The following is a 24,564-nucleotide window of genomic DNA, read 5'->3' as shown; positions in this document are numbered from 1 at the left end:
AAGCATGTCTGATGCCAGATCGGGAATACCACGTAGTAATGCGGTATTCCACGAAGGCCTGTTTCTGGCGGTGTGATGCGGTGGAAGCGACACTGCATCGCTGCCGCTAGTTTACAGTGTGAAACCGTAATGAATATATACAATGAGAAACAACTCAAACGGGAACTTTCCCGAAACGTAGTAGGCAAACAAAAATAAATCAATACTTTGCAAAGTGAGAAGATAAAAATAGATGATAGATCAAGAATTGATTGATGTTCTCCGTATAATTCATTCATGTTGTTTGAGCCATCTTGAGCATGCAGGTTACTGGCAGAGAAGAAAAAAACAGCACCAACTGCCATTTATTTATAAACGCACCCACTAAAAATGTAATAGGCTAAAAGGTTGTTTATATACTGTATATACACGCACAGAGGGATATAATGCTTGCTCTTGTTTGGCAGTTGGAAACAGCCGTTATTTCCCACAATGAAGCGAGGTTCACAGAGAGGAAACTGTCAGGACCATGGCCATGACATCACACTGTGGGAGGGGTTTCCCCACAATATCAGCCACATAGACCCCCCTGATGATCTATTAGAGAAAAGGTAAAGATTTCTCATGGGAACGGGGTATCGGCTACTGATTGGGATGAAGTTCAATCCTGGGTAAAAGTTCCTCTTTAATTTGAGTGATCATTTTGCTTGCTTGAGTGCTGAAACATTATTTTATATATAAGGGCCCATATTCAATTAACTTTTTCTCCTGAGTTTTCACCTAGGTGATATTTTTAAAATTGTCAATAAAATGCCTTTTAAGCCACCAGAAAGCAAGAAAAGACTTCATTAATTTTGATAGTACTTTTTCACCTACTTTTTGGTCCTTTTTTTACTTGAAATGTGCTGGAAAGTTATTGAAAATTGAAGATAAAAAATTATCTCCTAGGAAAAAACTCAGGTGAAAAGGGGAATTGCATATGGCCCAAGGTGTGAAACAGGTCAAGAGAAATAACATTATTTATTAAGCGCCAACATATTATGCAGCGCTGGGCATTCATACAATGTAAACAAGGGGTGACAGACCGAGAGGTAGCAAACGGTTATACAACATAGCACAAGGTTGTCCATGCAAATGGTATAAAATGCATGATCATGTGGTTTTACAGAGACCCAGCAATTCAAGTCAGAGTTCATCCATGGGAAGGTACCATAGCTGGGGTTGCAAGATCAAGAAGGACACACTGGGGGGTAGAAGACAACACATCCTGCAAAAGGCTTACAATCTAAAGGTTGGGGGGAGTAACTCAGAAGGTAGGGCTGTGGAAAAGGTGCTCTTCTGAGAGAGGTAAAGTGTGATGGGGGTAGGCCTGCATATGAGATAAGTTTTGTGAATCAACTCCTAAATTGCATCAGTAAAACCATTTTTTTAAGAGCTTCCTTTTTTACAAACTTACTCCTTATGCAGATGATCACATGACCTTTAATTTCAGCCATAATCTACATTGCTGATGATCAATTGTGTTAGGCGTATTTGCACAGAACATGCAAATGTGTCAAGGACATCACAGTTTCATAGTCTTTAATTACCAATAATTACAATTTGAATCTTGTTTCTTCTATGAAGTTATCAGAGCATCAACATATTTAGTTTGGTAAAGCACTAAAAAGGGAAATTATTTGTACTTTATTTTCTGTGTATATTACAGTAATTTCTCTCTGACAGGCGAACCCCAGAGACACTGCCATCAGTGGAGAAATTTTTCGGCAGCTCTTTGTCACTGTCTCATGTGTCACTGAGTGGAACCAAAGTGCCCCCGGAACTATTGAGGTAAGACACATTGGTGCAGTTTGAGCAAAAGCACAGAGCAACCAATCAGAATCCAGTTATTAGGGCTGGTTTATAGTAAATGTTTTGCATCAGGGCATCTTTTACCAGGCAGAGTCCATGCCTTCTGCATCCACTGTGTGCTGAAAATTCAGGAGCGCTGCAACTGACATGTGTCCATGACATCGTAATGGCACCACATCTGCGCGGTAACGGATGCCCTGATGCAGCACATTCACTTAAAACCGTCCCTGACAGTCTCCTTGGCTTCTGTCACTTTGTATTTTTTTTAAGTGAATTGTGTAATTGAAGAATGAATACAGTATCTTTTCATGCATGCAAACAGACACAAATCAGGAAGATGTGATTTGTCAGTAGCATTCCACATAGAAGGCGAGAGGAAGAGAGAAGCCTTAATGATGTATCCTTGCATTTGTCACCTCTGCCTTTTCTCCTTCAGGGCCATGTTGCAGGGTTTATGTTCCAACACTCACCTCCAGGATGTTCAACTTGACTTGAGCAGCTGTGAAGTAAGTATTAGATATACGTTCAGAGAGATCCTGAATTAATATAATAAATACTGTATATAACAGTGGTTCCCAACCTGTTATTAGGTATCGCCCCTTAGGGGAAGACAACTCACCCCTGTCGCCCCCCTTCTCTTAGTACGGTATACCCTTACGCCAGGTGGTGATGCCAGTGGAGGGGGTAGCGCTGTGACCTTGCCAGCTAAAAATAGCCGGTGACTCAACTACTTTGCGCCAATTCCCTTACCGGTGTAATGTCAGCTATTGCAGCCCCGCACGTTGTGCAGCCCCGCATGCGCAGTAGGAGCCTGCGTCCCATTAAATTGTGCAGCCACGTAAAACATTCTAAATATCTCCGCTTCCGCACCACGTACACTCCCGAAATTTTCAGAGGAGGGAGGGGTCCCCCAGATCTAGCTCTGTGCCGAATTGCAGCCCCCGAGCCCTGCTGGTTCCCGAGACTGATTGCAGCAAACCTATCTCGGGAACTAGCGGGGCTCGGGGGCTACAATTCGACACAGAACTAGATCTCCCCTCCCTCCCCTGAAAATTTCGGGAGTGTACGTGGTGCGGAAGCGGAGATATTTCAGGTAAATAATATCTAACTTCCCACTGAGCATGCGCAATACTCAGTGAGGAAGGCTGCTTCCGGGCTGCAATATCTGACATTACACCTGCGCGTGACCAACGAGCCCTGAGGAATTACGCAACTCTATCATGCACACTTGCATATTTTATACAGATCATATTTTTTGCCCATAATTTTCTTAAAAACGAGTGACACTGCGACACTTTATTTTTTCTGCCTTTTCATACTGATCGCCCCCCTGTCGCCCCCCACAAATTTACCGCCCCCTTGGAACCCAAATCGCCCACCTGGGGGCGATCGCGCCCAGGTTGGGAACTACTGGTATATAATTTAGATTCGATTTTTTGTTAAAGCATTTGCAATTTTTCAGGTTTTAGTTTTTACAGTAAATAAATGTCCATTGGTGCTGATCTCCTCATTGCTGACATCCAGGGGACTGCACATTGGCTGATCGCACAGGCTGTCAGTCAGAAGGGAGGTGTGGTCAAGTGGGAGAGCTGTCATACTCTCCTTCCTTCCTGCCACAAAGACATACTCCACTGCGGTCCCCAGTGAGTGAAGGGTGCAGGGGCTCCAAGAGAGAGGGGAGTCTGGAGATCAGTCCTAATGACCTGCTGTTCCAGCTATTTTACATTTTGTTTTTTCATTTGAAATCTTAAGGCTACATTCACAGTGGTGTGCTGCTTGAAGCATACTGTTCATTGACTTAATGCTTCACTGAATGCTGTGCAACATGTGGATAACGTGCTTTTCTGTTCTGTTGCATAGTGTTCCTGCTTTTACATGGAACACAATGCAACACCCACTGTGAACCTAGCCTTAAAGAGCAACTCCAGTGAAAATAATGTAATAAAAAAGTGCTTCATTTTTTACAATAATTATGTATAAATGATTTAGTCAGTGTTTGCCCATTGTAAAATCTTTCCTCTCCCTGATTTTATTCTGACATTTATCATATGGTGACATTTTTACTGCTTGCAGGTGATGCTAGTGGAAGGCGATGCTGCTTGCTTTTTTGGCTGTTGGAAACAGCTGTAAACAGCTGTCATTTCCCATAATGCAACAAAGCTCCTACAGTGTGATGTCAGAACCATGGTCCTGACATCACACTGTGGGAAGGGTTTCACCACAATACAACCCCCTGATGATTAGTTTGAGAAAAGGAAAAGATTTCTCATGGGAAAGGGGGTATCAGCTACTGATTGTGATAAAGTTCAATTCTTGGTTACGGTTTCTCTTTAAACATTAGAAATGAATTTAATTGCATTAAAAATCTAAACTGCTTATGTATAAACATTAGTAAAAATGAAACTCCTTGAACTGAGGTTTTCAGGAAATTTTATATTATTTAAACAAATTTTGATGTAACCTACCGTCTTTCCCCGAATATAAGACACTGTCTTATATTCTTTTTGGGGAGGAAATATGTGCTAGGGCTTATTTTCGGGGGGGGGGGGGGGCTAGACGCTTTGTGTATGGGGAGGTGTGTGGGCTCTTACCGCACCTCCCTTGTGGCTGCGACCCCCTACATTCCAAGCAATTTCTCCGGTGGTGGTGGCGGCGGCGGCGGCATGGTATTCAAGCTATGAGGGCGCCCTTTGACCCTCACGCTGCACGCAGTACGTTTTGCCGGCTTTGCGCTGGCGCTCCCTTCCTATCATAATCGTGCGCCTGGCTGATACGTCCCAGGCGCACATTGATTATTACATGAGCGGAGTGTCAGCGCCAAGCCGGCAAAGCGTACTGCGTGCAGCGTGAGGGTCAAAATAGCTTGAATACCATGTCGCCGCCGCTGCCACCACCGGGGAATTTACTTGGAATGGAGGGGGAAGCAGCCACATGGGAGGTGCGGTAGGAGCCCACACACCTCCCAATACACACAGCGCCCCCCCAGCTAGGCCTTATTTTCGGAGTAGGTCTTATATTTCAAGCATGCTTGAAATATAAGGGAGGCCTTACTTTCGGGGTAGGTCTTATTTTAGGGGAAAGACGGTATACACCACTATACTTTGTATCTTTCTATATACCTCTATATTTTGTATCTTTCTATACACCTATATATTTTGTATCTTTCTATACACCGCTATATTTTGTATCTTTCTATACACCTCTATATTTGTATCTTTCTATACACCTCTATATTTGTATCTTTCTATATACCTCTATATTTTGTATCTTTCTATACACCTATATATTTTGTATCTTTCTATACACCTCTATATTTTGTATCTTTCTATACACCTCTATATTTGTATCTTTCTATATACCTCTATATTTTGTATCTTTCTATACACCTCTATATTTTGTATCTTTCTACACACCTCTATATTTTGTATCTTTCTATACACCTCTATATTTTGTATCTTTCTATACACCTCTATATTTTGTATCTTTCTATACACCTCTATATTTTGTATCTTTCTATACAACTCTACAGGTCCTTAAAAAAATAGCATATTGTGATAAAGTTCATTATTTTCTGTAATGTACTGATAAACATTAGACTTTCATATATTTTAGATTCATTACACACAACTGAAGTAGTTCAAGCCTTTTATTGTTTTAATATTGATGATTTTGGCATACAGCTCATGAAAACCCAAAATTCCTATCTCAAAAAATTAGCATATTTCATCTGACCAATAAAAGAAAAGTGTTTTTAAAGGGAAGGTCCAAACAAAATAAAAAAATGAGTTTCACTTACCTGGGGCTTCTACCAGCCCCATGCAGCCATCCTGTGCCCTCGTAGTCACTCACTGCTGCTCCAGTCCCCTGCTGGCAGCTTGCCGACCTCGGAGGTCGGCGGGCCGCATTGCATACATTTTTACGCATTCCCGCTAGTGCAGGAATATTAACACATACATTTTTACGCGTTAGTGGTGCAACGCGTAAAAATTTACGCATTGAACCAGTAACGCATAAAAATGTATGTGTTAATGGTCCTGAACTAGCGGGAATGCGTAAAAATGTACGCAATGCGGCCCGCCGACCTCCGAGGTCGGCAAGCTGCCAGCAGGGGACTGGAGCAGCAGTGTGTGACTACGAGGGCACAGGACGGCTGCATGGGGCTGGTAGAAGCCCCAGCTAGTGAAACTCATTTTTTTTATTTTGCTTGGACCTTCCCTTTAAAACAAAAAAAGTCAACCTTTTAAATAATTATGTTCAGTTATGCACTCAATACTTAGTCGGGAATCCTTTTGCAGAAATGACTGCTTCAATGCGGCGTGGCATGGAGGCAATCAGCCGGTGGCACTGCTCAGGTGTTATGGAGGCCCAGGATGCTTCCATAGCAGCCTTAAGCTCATCCAGAGTGTTGGGTCTTGCGTCTCTCAACTTTCTCTTCACCATATCCCACAGATTCTCTATGGGGTTCAGGTCAGGAGAGTTGGCAGGCCAATTGAGCACAGTAATACCATGGTCAGTAAACCATTTACCAGTGGTTTTGGCACTGTGAGCAGGTGCCAGGTCATGCTGAAAAATGAAATCTTCATCTCCATAAAGCTTTTCAGCAGATGGAAGCATGAAGTGCTCCAAAATCTCCTGATAGCTAGCTGCATTGACCCTGCCCTTGATAAAACACAGTGGTCCAACACCAACAGCTGAAATGGCACCCCAGACCATCACTGACTGTGAGTACTTGACACTGGACTTCAGGCATTTTGGCATTTCCCTCTCCCCAGTCTTCCTCCAGAACTTCCACCTTGATTTCCGAATGACATGCAAAAGTTGCTTTCATCCGAATAAAGTACTTTGGACCACTGAGCAACAGTCCAGTGCTGCTTCTCTGTAGCCCAGGTCTGACGCTTCTGCCACTGTTTCTGGTTCAAAAGTGGCTTGACCTGGGGAATGTGGCACCTGTAGCCCATTTCCTGCACACGCCTGTACACGGTGGCTCTGGATTTTTCTACTCCAGACTCAGTCCACTGCTTTCGCAGGTCCCCCAATGTCTGAAATCGGTCCTTCTCCACAATCTTCCTCAGGGTTCGGTAACCTCTTCTTGTTGTGCAGCATTTTCTGCCACTCTTTTTCCTTCCCACAGACTTCCCACTGAGGTGCCTTGATACAGCACTCTGGGAACAGCCTATTCGTTCAGAAATTTCTTTCTGTGTCTTACCCTCTTGCTTGAGGGTGTCAATGATGGCCTTCTGTACAGCAGTCAGGTCGGCAGTCTTACCCATGATTGCGGTTTTGAGTAATGTACCAGTTTTTAAAAGCCTCAGGAATCTTTTGCAGGTGTTTAGAGTTAATTAGTTGATTCAGATGATTAGGTTAATAGCTCGTTTAGAGAACCTTTTCATGATATGCTAATTTGTTGAGATAGGAATTTTGGTTTCATGAGCTGTACGCCAAAATCATCAATATTAAAGAGGAGCTGTTAGGTATAAGGTCTCAGAGAAAAAAAACATATATATCAGTAGCTAAAGATTGGCTGTACTTACATTACATATGCATTTCACTGTCCACGTTTGGATTTCACAGAATTTTTATATAGTATTTGCAGAGAATGATGCTCCTGACAGCTCATGGCAGGTTCCATGTTTGTCTGTCTCCTATGAAGCCAAGTGTGTCGTCATGTCCTGCCTGCTTCCTGATGATTCCACTCAGAAAAAATACAACACTACTGTGCAGTGAATATTAATTAGCCATGTGGCTAGGAACAATAGCGGACTCATGCAGTATACTCTGCCCGGAGATTTTTCAGTGCTGGCTGTTGTAACATGAGCCTGTGACTTCTCACTAGCAGCCGAGGGGAGGACCCAAGCAGCCCCAGAATGCTTTGCAGTATGGTATGCGGCCTGTCGTCCTTTTAAGAGCTTGTGTCTAACATCCTTGCTGTTCAGCACACATCAAAAGTAAGAGAGATTTTTAACTTCAGTATTGCCTTTTTGGCTTCCTTCTAAACTGTTTAACACAGGAGAATAGAGGTTTAAATTAGCTTTTGCAGCCTGACAGTTACTCTTTAAAACAATAAAAGGCTAGAACTACTTCAGTCGTGTGTAATGAATCTAAAATATATGAAAGTCTAATGTTTATCAGTACATTACAGAAAATAATGAACTTTATCACAATATGCTAATTTTTTTAGAAGGACCTGTATATTTGTATCTTTCTATACACCTCTATATTTTGTATCTTTCTATACACCTCTATATTTTGTATCTTTCTTTTTATTTTGATTTACAGTCTTAGCAGTAAATGGCATTTGTAATCTTAAATATCTAAGTGGAATCTTCATAAGGTTACATTAGCAGAAAGTGTGATTCAGCAGCGCTACTAAAGTGACAGTGTACAAAAACCTTGTAATACATAAATCACAGGATTCAGAAACGTGTGAACACCAAGGTTTCAATTACAGGCCTATAATAAGACTGACGCGTTGCAGACGGTCTTTATAATAGGATAAGAAAGAAGGAAAAGATGAGATCAATGTAGAGGAGGTGAAAAAGAAAGTAGGGTAGCTGGAGGGGTCAGGGAGGAAACATTAGCTCAAATGCCCGGCAGCAATATCATAAAATATACTGGAACTAAAAGACAGTATCCCCCAAACCCTATTGAAATTATCAACTTTAACCTTTATCCTTTAATCTGGCAATTAATGATACCATTTTGTAAACCCACCAGACTTTATCAATAACTGCCTCAACGTTAGGCAGCCCCGGCCTCCGCCAATGAGGAGAGATTAAATATATAGGTGCAGTGAGGGTAATGGATAAGCAGCCTCTCAGTTTAGGTATGGGTTTACCCAAGATACAGATCACAGGATCCTGTGGAACTGCAATTTCCGTATGGGTCTTTATTAAATCTATTACAGTGGTCCAGTACTGCTGAGTCTGGTGGGGGCAGAGTCTAAATATGTGCTTCCTCCACCACATAGGGGATGCCTGGGGGGACCATTCTGGATACACACAGGTGTTTGCTGCTCTTTTTTATATTACTGGTCATTGTAAATTTAGGATGATAGATCTTTCCTTCTTTATCATTTTATGGGACCTGTCTGCTTTTATTCATTTAGCTCCTGCCCATTATTGTCACAGTTGTGGTTAACTTTTTTCCTCTACCAACAATTCTGTATGATTTCAGTTGCGTGCTGCAGGTGCTCAGATATTACAGGACCATTTTCATCCCATCAGCAGTGTTGGAAGCCTGAACATAGCTGATAATGGTGAGAACTATATTTCCGGCACTTTACACACTACGTTCTTCAATTACATCAAGTGGCTTATTTACAAACACTTTTAAGTCATCTGCCATTCCTCTAGCACAGGGTGACCCAACCCCTGGGCTGCAGACCAGTGACAGCCTATGAGTTGTGATGAGTCAGACCACACCAACCGTTCAGCATGCCGAGTAGGCAGTGGAGTGTGCCGAATTCACCTGTGGTGCATGCATTCCTTATATTTGGGCTCTGTGGCATCCCACAGCCTCAGTGCTTCGGTGATTCCCCAGCATATGACATTGGTGTTGTATGCCAGTGGGTAACAGCCATTGGCAGACAGAAGGAGACTATTGTTAGAGGGGGAATGCATCTGTCGGAAAGTAAGAGAAAAACTCTGCTTGCTTCTAGTCTACTTGTGTTATACCGCAAAGACACCATTCGGCTTAATTATCTGACAGTGGGGGGCAGCAAGCTAATTAATTATTAGCGGTGGCGGCTCCAGGTTAATTCATTATCTAAGGGAGGGTGGGAGCATCAGGTTACTTAATTATCTGAGGGCCGGGTACACAAGGCCACTTAAAGTGGATCCGAGATAAACTTTTACATATTTCATAATTGTGCCCCTTACATATATTTTATAGGGTATTCCTTAACCTGCCTGGAGTTCTGATTCCTGCTAATTTTTTTTTTTAATTTATCATGTAGCTAGCCTAGCGCTAGCTACATGATTCCCCCTTCCCTGTGGCGTCCCTCCCACCCCCCTGATCCCCGCCGGCGCAATCACCCATCTGGAAATCCTGTTCTGAACGGGACTTCCAGGAGGGCTTCCCCCGTCGCCATGACGACGCACAACGTGACGTCATCGAAGTCGGTGACGTCACAGGGAGACCCTATCCACCCTTCAGCGCTGCCTGGCACTGATTGGCCAGGCAGCGCACGGGGTCTCTCCTGGGGGGGCCCTGCATCGCGGTGGGTAGCGGCGGATCGGCGGCGGCGATCGGGTGAGGCATGCAGCAAGCAAAGTGCTTGCTGCGTGTTTTAAAAAAAAAATTATTCAAATCGGCCCAGCAGGGCCTGAGCGGTGACCTCCGGCGTCTCTGGACGAGCCTAGCTCGTCCAGAACGCTAGGGAGGTTAAGCCAAAATATTTTTTTCTTGTTTTAATGCTCTAATTCCCTATAAAATAATCAAGCTTCACCCAAAGCTCCTCCAGCGCCTAAGCATTTTGAGTTCCATGTAGCAAGTGCTCATGGGAGCTCAATCTGGACAGGAGGAAGTTTTTCCTGAAGGAGGAGGAGGAGGCGTTACTAGCCGGGAGCTGCTGAGTTTTCAGAGGCAAAGGTGCGGAGAGAGGAGGAGAGGGGAATGAAGTTTTCAAAAGCTGAGGGGTGGAGATACAGAGCAGCTTGCCTGTGTGTAATGATGACGAGCAGAATATGGCTGCTCTCATTTCATCACAGGAAGAAATAACTAAATGTACTGATGAAGCTGTTTGCAGCTATATTTACTGTGTAAACCATCTAAACTTTAGATAAGATATATAGACCGGTTACATGCTATAATTAGTTTTTAATCTCGCACCAGCTTTAACTATCTGGAGTTGGGGACACCAGGCTACTTAATTATCAGTGAATGAAGAGGGGGAGATTGGAAGGTAGCATGAGGCTACTTAATTCTGATATATGGGGTTGGGGCATCAGCTTATAGTGTGGAACAAAAGCAACAATTAGTAATACCAGCATATTGTACTATTGATCAGAGTTGTTTTAAGTACACATACATAAAATTACACCAACAGTCAAAATGTCCTCTGTACTCCAATAGATTATACACACTATTCTAAGTTTTAAGTGGTTCAAAGTACAAACTCACATTTAAAAAACGTTTCCGGAAAGAATACAATTTTTAGTTTAATCAGCTCCTGCATTTGTTTTAGTCACAGAGTTTCAACAGCACTAAGCTCTCCTGGCTGCCAAGTTAGTTCTCATATCAGAATTCAGGCGAGAAACCTAAACCAGGAGAGAGCTGTGAGAGCAAAGCTCACATAAAGCTGTGCAGTGTAAAATTGGCAGTGCTGCTTACAGGTTGAACTGGATATTACATTATTAGCAGTACTAGCTGAATGTGACAGGTGGGGCGGGGGAATTCAATTCTTTACACAGATGACAGTTTGGGTCAAAGGTCCTGATGAAAGGCTCAAGAAAATAGTTCTCAGCTCTAAAGCTTTGTAAAAAAAAAAACAAACTAAGGGAATAATGTGGTATAGCAAATTTTGGGACCTCATTCAATATGAATTCCAGAAGTTTGAGTATGAGGAGTGTCAGGCATGCTTGCTAAAAATGAAAACTTTTAAGATGAGGGAAACTCACTTGATTTATATTCAGTATGGTTTACTATGCAGTTGGATACAACAGCAGTTCTAGTGTTTCTTTTTTTCCTGCAATTATTGTAATAATAAATCTGAGTATCTTTGTTTGAATTCCTGGCAGGGTTGGATTCTCATTTGCTTTCACTTGTCCCAGCCCTGGGCAGAAGTAGACACCTTAAGCATCTTTCATTGGGCAAAAATTTCTCAGTTAAATCACGGTAAGAACATCTGAAGTTTTGCTAAGTAAGAGCAAAAGCAAACAAGACAATGTAGGAGGTGCAAAGGCGGGGAATATACTCCAAGCAAAAAACAGCGCATTCTTTAGAAAAATATCAAAAACTTTTATTAATTATCAAATATCAAAAAATGGAGTACACACATTAAAAAAGAAATAATATTAAAAAAAAGAGAGAAAGAGGCAGCCCAGTGGCCGCCCCCGCACCATCACCCATACCACACACCCACTCCGCATTCACACCTGGCCACCTGGTTAAGGTAAGAGCACTTGCTCAATTGGATTTGCATGCAAAAAATTTTTTTTGTGTGGACAGTTAAAGATTGTAGACCAAAGTCCAGCAAAGCACAGCAGCTATATAGGCAAAAGGGAGACACAAAAGCAAAAGCGTCTCCTTATCCTTGTAATGCAGCCCACAGTTCAGGAAATTGCATCAACAGATGTCAGTGTAAGTTGCGGACAGAGCGAGAGCACAGCAGAGTCTATATGGACATAAGCAGAAGCAACAGACAAAGCCAGCCCATTAAGAGAGATAAAGGTGGACATGGATTATTTATCCGATTGATCATAAAACAGTTCATATGATACCATGTGATAGATGTCCTATCAGCTCAGATCCATATTGCAATGGGCAACTCCAATGTCAGATGCAGCTTGAGCAGAAACCATGAGCAGAGACAGGCTCCCTATGCCCTGTCAAGATTGCCGTGCGGTTTGCATGGATAAGGTCCCACTTAGAGTTAGATAGACATGATGCAACATGCAATCAGCCAGGAGATGTCCAGCCAGGAAAAGTTCCAGTCGGGTAGTGTGAGGTGGCGTGAGCCGGCAGGTGCGGGCGGCCTCAGGACGCCAAGCCACTCGTTCCTGACATGTTTCGCCGGACTTCCGGCTTTCTCAAAGAGGGGGTGGCAAAGTCAACTCACTCGTCCCCAAGCAGCTCTGAAATACTCCGGCCCGCCAATCGCAGCGCACGGCGCCCGCCCCGCACGGCCCAATCCCCCATAAGGAGGAGGGAGGGAGGCAAAAGCCCTCATCCACTTACAAGCCAGGAGGGGCAGGCGCATCACCCAACGACAGGCGCAGCCAAACAAACCACGCAGAATGGAGCGCAAGAGCAAAAGCATTTTAACTTAAGTTATTATTATGTTGCAAGTGTATGAATCAGGGGCGTTGCTAGGATCCTAAGAGATCCATGGCACTTTTGGGCATTCCAGCTGGAAAAGGGGTGTGGCCATGCACCAGAATGTGGGTGTGGTCATAGGTGGAGCCAAATTTACATGAACTTAACAGCGGCCTAAGGGCAGCCCAGCAAAATGTCGGATGAAGCCCCACTCTCCATTAATACAAAAAAAAAAAAAAAAAAACTAAAAATACTTCATATCACATAAACAGGCAGTGTCACTTAAAGGAACACTGTAGGGGGGTCGGGGGAAAATTAGTTGAACTTACCCAGGGCTTCCAACCGTCCCCTACAGACATCCTGTGCCCGCACAGCCACTCACCAATGCTCTGGCCCCATCTCCGGTTCACTTACGGAATTTCAGACTTTAAAGTCTGATAAACACTGCGCCTGCGTTGCCGTGTCCTCGCTCCCGCTGATGTCACAAGGAGCGTACTGCGCAGGCACAGACCATACTGGGCCCGCGCAGTACGCTCCTGGTGACAGCAGCGGCAGTGAGGACATGGCAACGTAAGTGCAGTGGTTTTCAGACTAAAGTCTGAAATTCCAGAAGTGAACTGGAGGCGGGGCCGGAGCATCGGTGAGTGGCTGCGCGGGCACAGGATGTCTGTGGGGGACAATTAGAAATCCCAGGTAAGTTCAACTAATTTTCCCCCGACCCCCCTACAGTATCCCTTTAACTAGGCAGTTACCTGGCTTCTGAGCTGGCTTGTCTGGCTTTCTGCTGAGTGGGCTTGCCTGCTGACAGGTTATCTTGCAGTTTCCCCATAGCATTACCTGACCGTCTGGAGGACTCCCTCCCATGCTCCCATGGGCTTCCCATTGAGGCACCACAACTCCCAGCATGCCCCCATAGAATAACCACAGTTCCCTACATGCCCCCATACAGGCATCACAGCACCCAGCATGGCACCACGGCACCCAGTATGCCCACATAGAGGCATCACAGCACCCAGCATACCCCTGATTGATGCACCACAGCTCCCAGCATGTATCCCATTGAGGCACCATAGCTGACTGCCTGGGGACATCCGGGGCACCCCAGAATAGATCCGGGGCACGTGCCACTGATCTTTGGGGCTAGCAATGCCCCTGGTATGAATTATAAGAAACATTTGGTATGGTATATTTGGCAACTCAGATGGGTATCTTGTTGTCATAAACCTGATGGGTGAATCAAATATTTTACCATACAACTCCTTCCTCTCATGTGGCATATTATGGTAGAGGTCAGTTGTATGTAAAGGTGCCCATAGACCTGACGATTATGGGCAGATTTGACAAAGAGACAAATTGAACTCTAATCGAATCTGATTAGAGATGAATTTGTTTTTTGTTGATTCTGCCCATACACTACAGGCTGTTTCCCATCCGATTTCAGCATTAAGTCTTCAGGGAATCGAGTGCGCACCGTCCCCAATGTATAATGTGCTTCCCACATGTGTGCATTTATACGTTGCCTGGCCTGTAGCAGCCTCCACGTGTTATCAGTAATACTCCGGGCGGCTATCCATACACACCACTGGCGCATAGCGTCTGGCGTTAGACGCTATGCGCCGATGTCAGACACTATGCGCCAGTAACGTATATGGAGAGCCGCCCGGAAGTTATGGACACCGCGCGGAGGCTGAAACAGGACAGGTAACGTATAAATGCACACGCCAGGCACATTTATACATTGCGGCGGGAGCTTCTTCATCTTGGGGGAAGCCTCTGGCTCCTAATAAGGCTTATAATTATAATAAGGTTAGGCGTGGGAGGGTTAAAGTTAGGCATCAGATGGGGGTGATTAGGGGTAGGCACATTCGGAAGGGGGGGGGGGGGGTAGGGTTAGGCACTGACAGTGGTTAGGGTTAGGCATAGGTAGGGAGGGTTCTGTGTGAGAATAGAGTTAGGTTTAACTGTAGTAAAACATCAATATCATTCACTGATATTTTACTATCGTAATTTGCACTTTATAATAGTAGAATATCAGTAAATTTACCAAAATTCTACTAGTCAATATTTTGGGTGCCCAAGTTTCTGGGCATTCTTTTTGCATGTAAGCACACTGTAGTGGTAACAAAAAACATGCAAAGGTGGTATCTTATGTGTATACTTCTTTTTGTCAATAACCTTGTTAAAGTCTATTTTTTTTTTTCAACAAAAATGTTTATATTTTTCATTTTAGAGTTCTTGAGGAGGTTTTGCAGAGGATTGTGAATGTTCTACAGGATGAAGACTGTGTAAGTGGTTTTGAGATATCTATACCAGGAGAAAATGAAAAATCTCATTTGTTTCAAGGCATTCTGCTTTAGTACTCTCGTAAATGAGATGAAATGTGCTATTTTCAGCCATGGTCTTCTGTGGCTCCTAAGCTGTCAATGATGACAAAGTACTTTTGGGTAATTAGATTGTCCATGTTAGAAAAACTTCTCCAGTTGTGACTGTTTTCCCTTCCATAGAATGGACTGTGTTGCCTCTTTCTCAGTTCTGGCTGTATGGTGACTGATTCTGTCTCTACAGAATGGAATGAATTCTTTAGAAATCAGAGGACTATCATTCTTAAATGAGTTACTTCCAATCATTACACAGGCCAGGGGAAGGAAGCCAGCACACAAGTTAAGCCTGTAACAAGTTAGACACCTTCTGCTTCAATATGCAGCAATGCTGTAACAGTGAAGACAGCAGCAGAGCATCTTCAGTTTAACTTATTTATTGCTTTATTCAAACAATTAAAATCCTTCCAGCACTTGGCATTAACTGAAGAGAGAGGGAGACCGGTACAGTGCAGAGGCCAACAGCTGTTTCTCAGTTGGCACTATCTGCAATACAGCTGTTGACCTCTGCACTGTACCTGTCTCTCTCTCCCTTGAATGCCAATCGCTGTAAGGATTTTATTTGTTTGAATAAAGCAAGAATGTTTTACTGGAGGTGCCCTGCTGCTTTCTTCTCTGTTACAGCACTGCCACTTACAATTACTAATAAGCTTATTAATCCACTTTTTAGTCTAAAACAATTATTTTGATTGCACATAAAAAATGTGCTTGCACAAATTAGTTTGCCATGAAGTCAGAGTCAACCATTTTTGTAAAATTATATTTCATATGAGACGAATAACAAACAGTAATCTGCCATAAACGTGATTACGACCCGAGAATCGTTTTGAAATGTACTGAAGCAGTATGGCTGTGTGGAAGCAGAAAGGGTGTACTGCAGCGATTGTGTGATCCTTAAATTGCCAGAGGCTTGTGGAATGGTCGTCTCCTGCAGAGATACTCAAACAGAATGACTCTGTGTGATTCATCACTCTCTGATCAGTACTGCACGAGAGATGTGACAAAGGTAATTGAGAAGGGGAGGTGCTGATATTTTCCACTATGCCATGCTGTGTCCCTGGCTGAGCCCTCCACCACTGAGTGAAATGTTATGTGATGCCACATTGCATCACTGTGACTGTGATAGCACATTCCTCCTGCACAGCATTAGTAGGAAGTATACAGTATATACATTTTCATGTACTGAATTGTACAGTAACCATGTGTATTGGCTGACACATCAGTGTGTGGCCTCGATTTTAGTTTACTACCAATGGCCAGTTCTAGTCAATGCCACATTCAGATACTGTTAGGTATTGTGATTTTGAAATGCTGCATCTGTGCTAAGGTCAAAAAGCCACCTTAATTATGTAATTCAATTTTTAATGTAAAAAACAAAGGCTTCTTTCCCACTCCCATCCACCAGCCACTCAGCACAAGCGGTGGACAGATGCCCCTCCCCCATGTAGTTGCATCTGAGCAGGACCGGGTGTCACCGAACTCTGCCATCTGGCTGCATGTAATAGCAGCCAAATGGCGCTATTAAAGTCCATTTGTCACTCTAATAGCGCCATTTGTCAGTCTTTTTTTTTTTTTTGCTTGTTTATTTTAAAGAGAATTTTTATTGAGTTTTCAAGAACAAAAAAACAAAACTAAACAAAACAATCCCCTAACAATCCAGAGACATCACATGGTATATCAGACAGCAAATGTACCAAAGATTAAAAACAATATCCAGCAAGGAAGGTTCAAATTGATAAGATACAAGAAAATGCAAAGCATATGAAAAATCAATACCACAAGGATATTAGTGACTATCTCAGAGTTGGAGCTCCTAGCATTAATATTAAAGGTGTGGAATAACTACATCAGATGTTTCCACCCATACTTTCCATACTGTATCAACTGTGTTAAATGGAGAGCGGGGCCATTTATCAATCTTAAAGTGCATTTGTCACTTTCTCACAAGTGGTAAATTAGTGGTGGTCATACATGCTGGTCATACATGAAACTATGTAAATTAATGATCTTAATGGAACAAAATGGGAATTTCAACCTATAATGAACCCACTATGGTAAGGCTTTAGAGAGTTGTCACATGCCTTTTATACTCCTGTACTTGGTGGTACAGGGGAATGATCTGCTGTGACTGTAGTAATGCCCCCAACCTGCCAACCTAACTGTACCTGACCTCTCCATTGGAACAGAAGCTAACTTGTAGTCATGTGGTTGGGTAGGGGAAGTGGCTATGCCTCATTATGCTACCTCCCACCCTCCCAACCATAAGAGACAGCCTTACCGTTATGGCACACTATGCAAGGCTTGCCACAGGAATCAGTGCTGTCCAGTGATAATAAATCCGCTTCAGTCTATTTATAGATTGCTCAGACTGATTGTTAACTTATTGTATTTTGTGTGTGAGCACATAAACTCAGATTTGTGACCCAAAAGGTTGCTGATGAGCACAGCTTGAACTTGTCTACGTTCTACTGTTGTTTAGGTCGCTTTACTGAAACTCTAATGATGAGCATGTATAACCAGGAAATAATGTCAAGTCATTACGCAAAACATGTTACCCATGATCCTCCTAGGTGTAGAAGGAAAAGCAGTCCTAGCTACCAGTGATTGCCTAGCAAATATGATCATTTCCTAAGTCTAATGAATATGGAAACCTTTTATTCCACTCTGAGTGAAGAGACACAATCACATTTCAAGCATGATTACAATTTCTTAAAACGGTATTCATTGCAATTAAATAACAAAGGTTCTGAGACTTTCATCAGGCTAATTGGTACGTGACTTAACAACTGTGTGGTTGAAATCAGCTTCACATGAATAATTTGAAACCGGTCCATTAACATCAAATGGCAGGAATATATTTTGGCTGATTTTGTACCGTCACACTCAGTCTGTCACTGAAACTGTGCTATGTTCACTCCCCTTTTCATGGAACATGATGATTGCATGTCCCAGTGCATATTATAACAGTAGAAGGTGTTTCTTCTGGACATGCACTGTAACAGGCTCTGTAATTCATCAACATCGTGTTTCATTTGTGCTGTACAAATTTTTTACATCATACTTGCACCATATATTGTGCATAAAAAAAGATAACAAAACATAAACTAAAAACATTAAACTTAACCAACTTAACTTAAAGTTAAGAACTTCACTCTACAATGCTTGTCCCAAACTAAACAATGTTAATAACAGCAGACGTTCCCAGCACAAATCCAAATGACCTTGTTTGCCAGCCCAGCATATATCATTTCCTTTTCCCAGATCAGGATGATTCCAGGATGAGCTGATCAGCCTTTTATTTCCCACCTAATCACACCTCCCAGAGAGAAGAGAAAACCCTGGTGTGGATCTATTTCCTCACCAGAGCACCTGTGTTAGGGGGGGAACCAAGCCATCAATCACTTACCCAGACTCTCTCTGAAACCGCCACATGTTCAAACACATCCACCTGGCCTGTATTACACCCGTATCTGGCCATACTACTGGGCCAGATGGTCAAACAGTTAACTTAGTTATGGCAACCAGTTAACCGTAAACTAAATAAAGAATATTTAATTGTGAATACTTTCCATTACAAAAATATGTGTCCTCAAATCAGTTATATAATAGCAGATAAAAATTTTAAAGATGACATTTTCTGAGCAGATTCAGCAGTACGTATTACCTGCATTTGGGTATTTTGTGTATTGTTTGGAAGCCCTGAGAGCATTATCAAATGTTTAGTTGGGCTTCAGGGTGTTAAAGTGTTGGTAACGTAGAATAAAAAAATGTGCCAAACCTCATGGTGTGTATGTCTATAAAGTTACACTTCAGTTTACCTATGTGCTTCTTTCAATCAGTGCCTGCAGTCTCTGTCTCTTGCTGACTCTCGTCTGAAGTCTCGGACTTGTATTGTGCTGAATGCTCTTGGGAGTAACACGTCTCTGCAAGAGTTGGATATCAGTGGCAATGGTATGTCAGATATTGGAGCAAAGATGCTGGGCAAGACCTTACAGATAAATAGTACACTACGGTGAGTTCTTCACGAACATATATCACTTGTAAACTTAAACCGATGCACAACAGGAGTACCTGTCTCCATCTTTCCCATAGTTTATTGTCTAGCTGCTCAAAGACATGGTCAATGATAGTGCTAATAATTTTGAGTTGATGCAGATTATATGTTAATTTTAACCCGTCAAATGCAGTAACTGATGATCTACAGTGATCCAGATCAAACTTAGGCCCCGTTCACACTTGCGGTTTTGCAAAAACCGCACCGGATGTCCGGACCGCACCGGAGCCGGATCGGACCTGAACCGTACGGTTCCTGTCCGGATACGGTCCGGATCCGGTCCGGTTGCATACGGTTTCCGTGCGGTATGAACACGGTTGCGGTCCGGATCCGGATTCTTAAAGAGATAACAACCTGTATAAATACCTGGGGTTCTGGGAGGTCAGCAGAAGCTCTGGGGTCATTGTTGGAGACAGCTGGACGTGTGGAGACCATCCTTGGATACAGAGACAGCAGTTGGGACCATGGATCCAGTCATTTTTTACGCTTATTACCTGGGAATTCTCTCCTTCCTGTTGTTTACCTACTACTATGTGGGGAGAAGGCGTGCTCCTCGCAGGAGATGGTGGGTGCACCCTCTACTAGCCAGGAGGCAGAGGAAGGGAGAGTTCCAGGCCCTCTACCGGGACCTCAGACGACACCCACAGAAGTTCTACAGCTACACTCGGATGTCTATTCCCCTGTAAGTATATAGGCCTAAATACACCAACCCCCACCATTCCTAAACACCCCACCCTCACCCCCACAACACCTCATCCCTGTATACCTAGCTAAACACACCACCCTGACCCCCACACCCCTGTATACCTAGCTATACACTACACCCCCACCCTCCACAACACTCCCAAACCTCTGTAAACACACCTCCCCCATCCTCCACCCAACACCTTGTCCCACAACATACTTTACAGCTTCTTCCTTTACATCTCCTGACAGGTTTGATACCCTTTTGGAGATGGTGAAGGATGACCTTAGGAAGAAGGATACCACGTTCAGGAGAGCAGTCACACCACAAGAACAACTACTCATCACACTGAGGTATGTAAAAACAAATTTTTTTATTGCAAAAACAACCACTTTCCAACATGGAAACATTCTTCCAACATGGAAGACAAAAAAATAACATATCTATGGTATAGCCCGGTCAGTTTTAAGGAACACCAACCACCAACTTTGTGCTGGAAGAGTTGTAGGGCATAGCTGCCCAAGTGTCTTTCGGGGACACCAGGCCCTAATAAATTGAAGTGCTTCAAAAACCTAACCACTGGCACAGGACCCTCTGAGCCATGGATGAAGGACACAGGGCAGTGAAAAGGCTAGGCCTCTCACCGACCAGTCAAGGTGTCCTTCATCCATGGCTCCAAGGGTCTTGTGCAAGTGGTTAGGAACAAGAACAAAGTGAGGAGCAAGAGGAACCGATGGCAGAGGTGCATGACTACAGGTGCAGTGCAACAGGCACAAGGTTGTGACCCAGGTAGTGTCTTTCGGGGACACCAGGCCCTAAAATTGAAGTGCTTCAAAAACCTAACCACTGGCACATGACCCTCTGAGCCATGGATGAAGGACACAGGGCAGTGAAAAGGCTAGGCCTCTCACCGACCAGTCAAGGTGTCCTTCATCCATGGCTCCAAGGGTCTTGTGCAAGTGGTTAGGAACAAGAACAAAGTGAGGAGCAAGAGGAACCGATGGCAGAGGTGCATGACTACAGGTGCAGTGCAACAGGCACAAGGTTGTGACCCAGGTAGTGTCTTTCGGGGACCAGGCCCTAATAAATTGAAGTGCTTCAAAAACCTAACCACTGGCACATGACCCTCTGAGCCATGGATGAAGGACACAGGGCAGTGAAAAGGCTAGGCCTCTCACCGACCAGTCAAGGTGTCCTTCATCCATGGCTCCAAGGGTCTTGTGCAAGTGGTTATGAACAAGAACAAAGTGAGGAGCAAGAGGAACCGATGGCAGAGGTGCATGACTACAGGTGCAGTGCAACAGGCACAAGGTTGTGACCCAGGTAGTGTCTTTCGGGGACACCAGGCCCTAAAATTGAAGTGCTTCAAAAACCTAACCACTGGCACATGACCCTCTGAGCCATGGATGAAGGACACAGGGCAGTGAAAAGGCTAGGCCTCTCACCGACCAGTCAAGGTGTCCTTCATCCATGGCTCCAAGGGTCTTGTGCAAGTGGTTAGGAACAAGAACAAAGTGAGGAGCAAGAGGAACCGATGGCAGAGGTGCATGACTACAGGTGCAGTGCAACAGGCACAAGGTTGTGACCCAGGTAGTGTCTTTCGGGGACACCAGGCCCTAAAATTGAAGTGCTTCAAAAACCTAACCACTGGCACATGACCCTCTGAGCCATGGATGAAGGACACAGGGCAGTGAAAAGGCTAGGCCTCTCACCGACCAGTCAAGGTGTCCTTCATCCATGGCTCCAAGGGTCTTGTGCAAGTGGTTATGAACAAGAACAAAGTGAGGAGCAAGAGGAACCGATGGCAGAGGTGCATAACTACAGGTGCAGTGCAACAGGCACAAGGTTGTGACCCAGGTAGTGTCTTTCGGGGACACCAGGCCCTAAAATTGAAGTGCTTCAAAAACCTAACCACTGGCACATGACCCTCTGAGCCATGGATGAAGGACACAGGGCAGTGAAAAGGCTAGGCCTCTCACCGACCAGTCAAGGTGTCCTTCATCCATGGCTCCAAGGGTCTTGTGCAAGTGGTTAGGAACAAGAACAAAGTGAGGAGCAAGAGGAACCGATGGCAGAGGTGCATGACTACAGGTGCAGTGCAACAGGCACAAGGTTGTGACCCAGGTAGTGTCTTTCGGGGACACCAGGCCCTAAAATTGAAGTGCTTCAAAAACCTAACCACTGGCACATGACCCTCTGAGCCATGGATGAAGGACACAGGGCAGTGAAAAGGCTAGGCCTCTCACCGACCAGTCAAGGTGTCCTTCATCCATGGCTCCAAGGGTCTTGTGCAAGTGGTTATGAACAAGAACAAAGTGAGGAGCAAGAGGAACCGATGGCAGAGGTGCATGACTACAGGTGCAGTGCAACAGGCACAAGGTTGTGACCCAGGTAGTGTCTTTCGGGGACACCAGGCCCTAAAATTGAAGTGCTTCAAAAACCTAACCACTGGCACATGACCCTCTGAGCCATGGATGAAGGACACAGGGCAGTGAAAAGGCTAGGCCTCTCACCGACCAGTCAAGGTGTCCTTCATCCATGGCTCCAAGGGTCTTGTGCAAGTGGTTAGGAACAAGAACAAAGTGAGGAGCAAGAGGAACCGATGGCAGAGGTGCATGACTACAGGTGCAGTGCAACAGGCACAAGGTTGTGACCCAGGTAGTGTCTTTCGGGGACACCAGGCCCTAAAATTGAAGTGCTTCAAAAACCTAACCACTGGCACATGACCCTCTGAGCCATGGATGAAGGACACAGGGCAGTGAAAAGGCTAGGCCTCTCACCGACCAGTCAAGGTGTCCTTCATCCATGGCTCCAAGGGTCTTGTGGAAGTGGTTAGGAACAAGAACAAAGTGAGGAGCAAGAGGAACCAATGGCAGAGGTGCATGACTACAGGTGCAGTGCAACAGGCACAAGGTTGTGACCCAGGTAGTGTCTTTCGGGGACACCAGGCCCTAAATTATTAGTGCTTCTAAAACCTAACGACTGGCACAGGACCCTCTGAGCCATGGATGAAGGACACAGGTCAGTGAAAAGGCTAGGCCTCTCACCGACCAGTCAAGGTGTCCTTCACCCATGGCTCCAAGGGTCTTGTGCAAGTGATTAGGATCAACAAAGTAAGGAACAAGAGGAATCAAAGGCACAGGTGCAGGACTACAGGTGCTGTGCAACAGGCACAAGGTTGTGACCCAGGTAGTGTCTTTCGGGGACACCAGGCCCTAAATTATTAGTGCTTCTAAAACCTAACGACTGGCACAGGACCCTCTGAGCAATGGATGAAGGACACAGGTCAGTGAAAAGGCTAGGCCTCTCACCGACCAGTCAAGGTGTCCTTCACCCATGGCTCCAAGGGTCTTGTGCAAGTGATTAGGATCAACAAAGTAAGGAACAAGAGGAATCAAAGGCACAGGTGCAGGACTACAGGTGCAGTGCAACAGGCACAAGGTTGTGACCCAGGTAGTGTCTTTCGGGGACACCAGGCCCTAAAGTTCAAGTCCAGCAAAACCAAAAGTTAAAAAGCCCTGTGATGGTATCCTTCCTCCGAGGATCGGAGGTATTCAGAGGAGCATGTCCAGGAACAATTTGACTTTTTTTTTCAAATTGTATCGGCACCACTACTAGAAAAGGTGGGAGTTGCTGCCTGGAAATCTGGACTCTCTTGGGTGCTGGTCGTGGATGAGCTGGACCCTGACAGCGGTGGCCCATATTGACTGCCTCTGTAGCCGGTGTACATCTGTGATGATTGCCAGGTGGGCACCGCTGTTGGTTGTGGGGGTCTAAAAATTGGTGGTTGCAATAATGGCGTGTCCATGTGCTGTTTAATCACCTCCAGCAAATTGGAATGGCACGCCATCAGGTTTTGGGAAGGCACCTTTTCCAGATATGGTATTAGAGACATCACAGTGTGAAAACACGGGTGTGCCTGCAATTTCAGTAGTTCCTTGCTTTGTTGATGCATTTGCTGCATCATGTTCTGCAGCTGGCCCACCGACTGATGATGCTGCGCACGCAGTTGGTCGATTTCTCCTCTGTGCATCTCATGCATCATTTTAAGCTCGTCCCTGTAGTGCCCATGTACAGCGTCGAGCTCACATTGCAGTGTAGTGATGTGGGACTTGGCCCCTGTCCTCATCTTGCAACTGCCGGGTTATGAGAGTTTGGTGGCTCTGAAGAATCCCGAGAAGTCCGGAGACAGCCCCGGACATCTCGGACTCTGTCTCTCTCCTTGTTGGGGGGAGGGTACCTCGACGCCTCACTGGTGTGGTGGTCCTCACTGGTGGTGTGGCAGCATCTTCCCGTCCTCTGGCCTGTGTCGGGGTTGCCCTGCGCGCTGGTTGTGCTGCAGTCTCTCGGTGCTCCTCACTTTGTTCTTGTTCCCCTGGAGCTTCCATAGCGGTCGATTGTGGAGGTTCAGCTTCTTCCACACTCGGTCCTGCAACCTCAACATCCAAGCTCTCTTCTGCCAAGTCATCATCAAAGGACGGAGTTGTGATTAAGGACTCCCTCCTCCTACTCCTCGCCTCGGGGCAATAGGTTACATCGGCGACGTCATCATCCACCAAGCTCTCCTCACTGCTGAACCGTGCCTCCTGGGTCGGTTCCTCTTGCTCCAAATTGTCTTCAGTCCTGTAGATAAAAAAAATATT

General features: G+C 44.7%; 1 protein-coding gene across 6 annotated transcripts in view; it reads left to right on the top strand.

Moving 5' to 3' along the window:
• CARMIL3 (capping protein regulator and myosin 1 linker 3) overlaps positions 1–24,564 on the top strand; it is a 157,649-nt gene that overhangs the window by 89,268 nt on the left and 43,817 nt on the right. For 5 of the 6 annotated variants that reach the window (XR_011022260.1, XR_011022259.1, XM_068242128.1 and 2 more), the window contains exons 16-22: positions 447–590; positions 1,705–1,809; positions 2,267–2,336; positions 9,004–9,085; positions 11,568–11,664; positions 15,035–15,089; positions 19,022–19,194. Coding sequence is in view for 4 of the 6 variants with exons in the window: in XM_068242128.1 (XP_068098229.1) it covers positions 447–590; positions 1,705–1,809; positions 2,267–2,336; positions 9,004–9,085; positions 11,568–11,664; positions 15,035–15,089; positions 19,022–19,194 (726 nt within the window). In the remaining 2 variants the exon portion in view is untranslated. The remainder of the gene's footprint in view (positions 1–446; positions 591–1,704; positions 1,810–2,266; positions 2,337–9,003; positions 9,086–11,567; positions 11,665–15,034; positions 15,090–19,021; positions 19,195–24,564) is intronic. The other variant, XM_068242126.1, reaches the window with a different exon arrangement.

Source organism: Hyperolius riggenbachi, chromosome 1 (assembly GCF_040937935.1).
Source record: "Hyperolius riggenbachi isolate aHypRig1 chromosome 1, aHypRig1.pri, whole genome shotgun sequence".
Taxonomy (NCBI): domain Eukaryota; kingdom Metazoa; phylum Chordata; class Amphibia; order Anura; family Hyperoliidae; genus Hyperolius; species Hyperolius riggenbachi.
The sequence above is the reverse complement of the archived record's forward strand: the minus strand, read 5'-3'. Positions and strand labels throughout refer to the sequence as shown.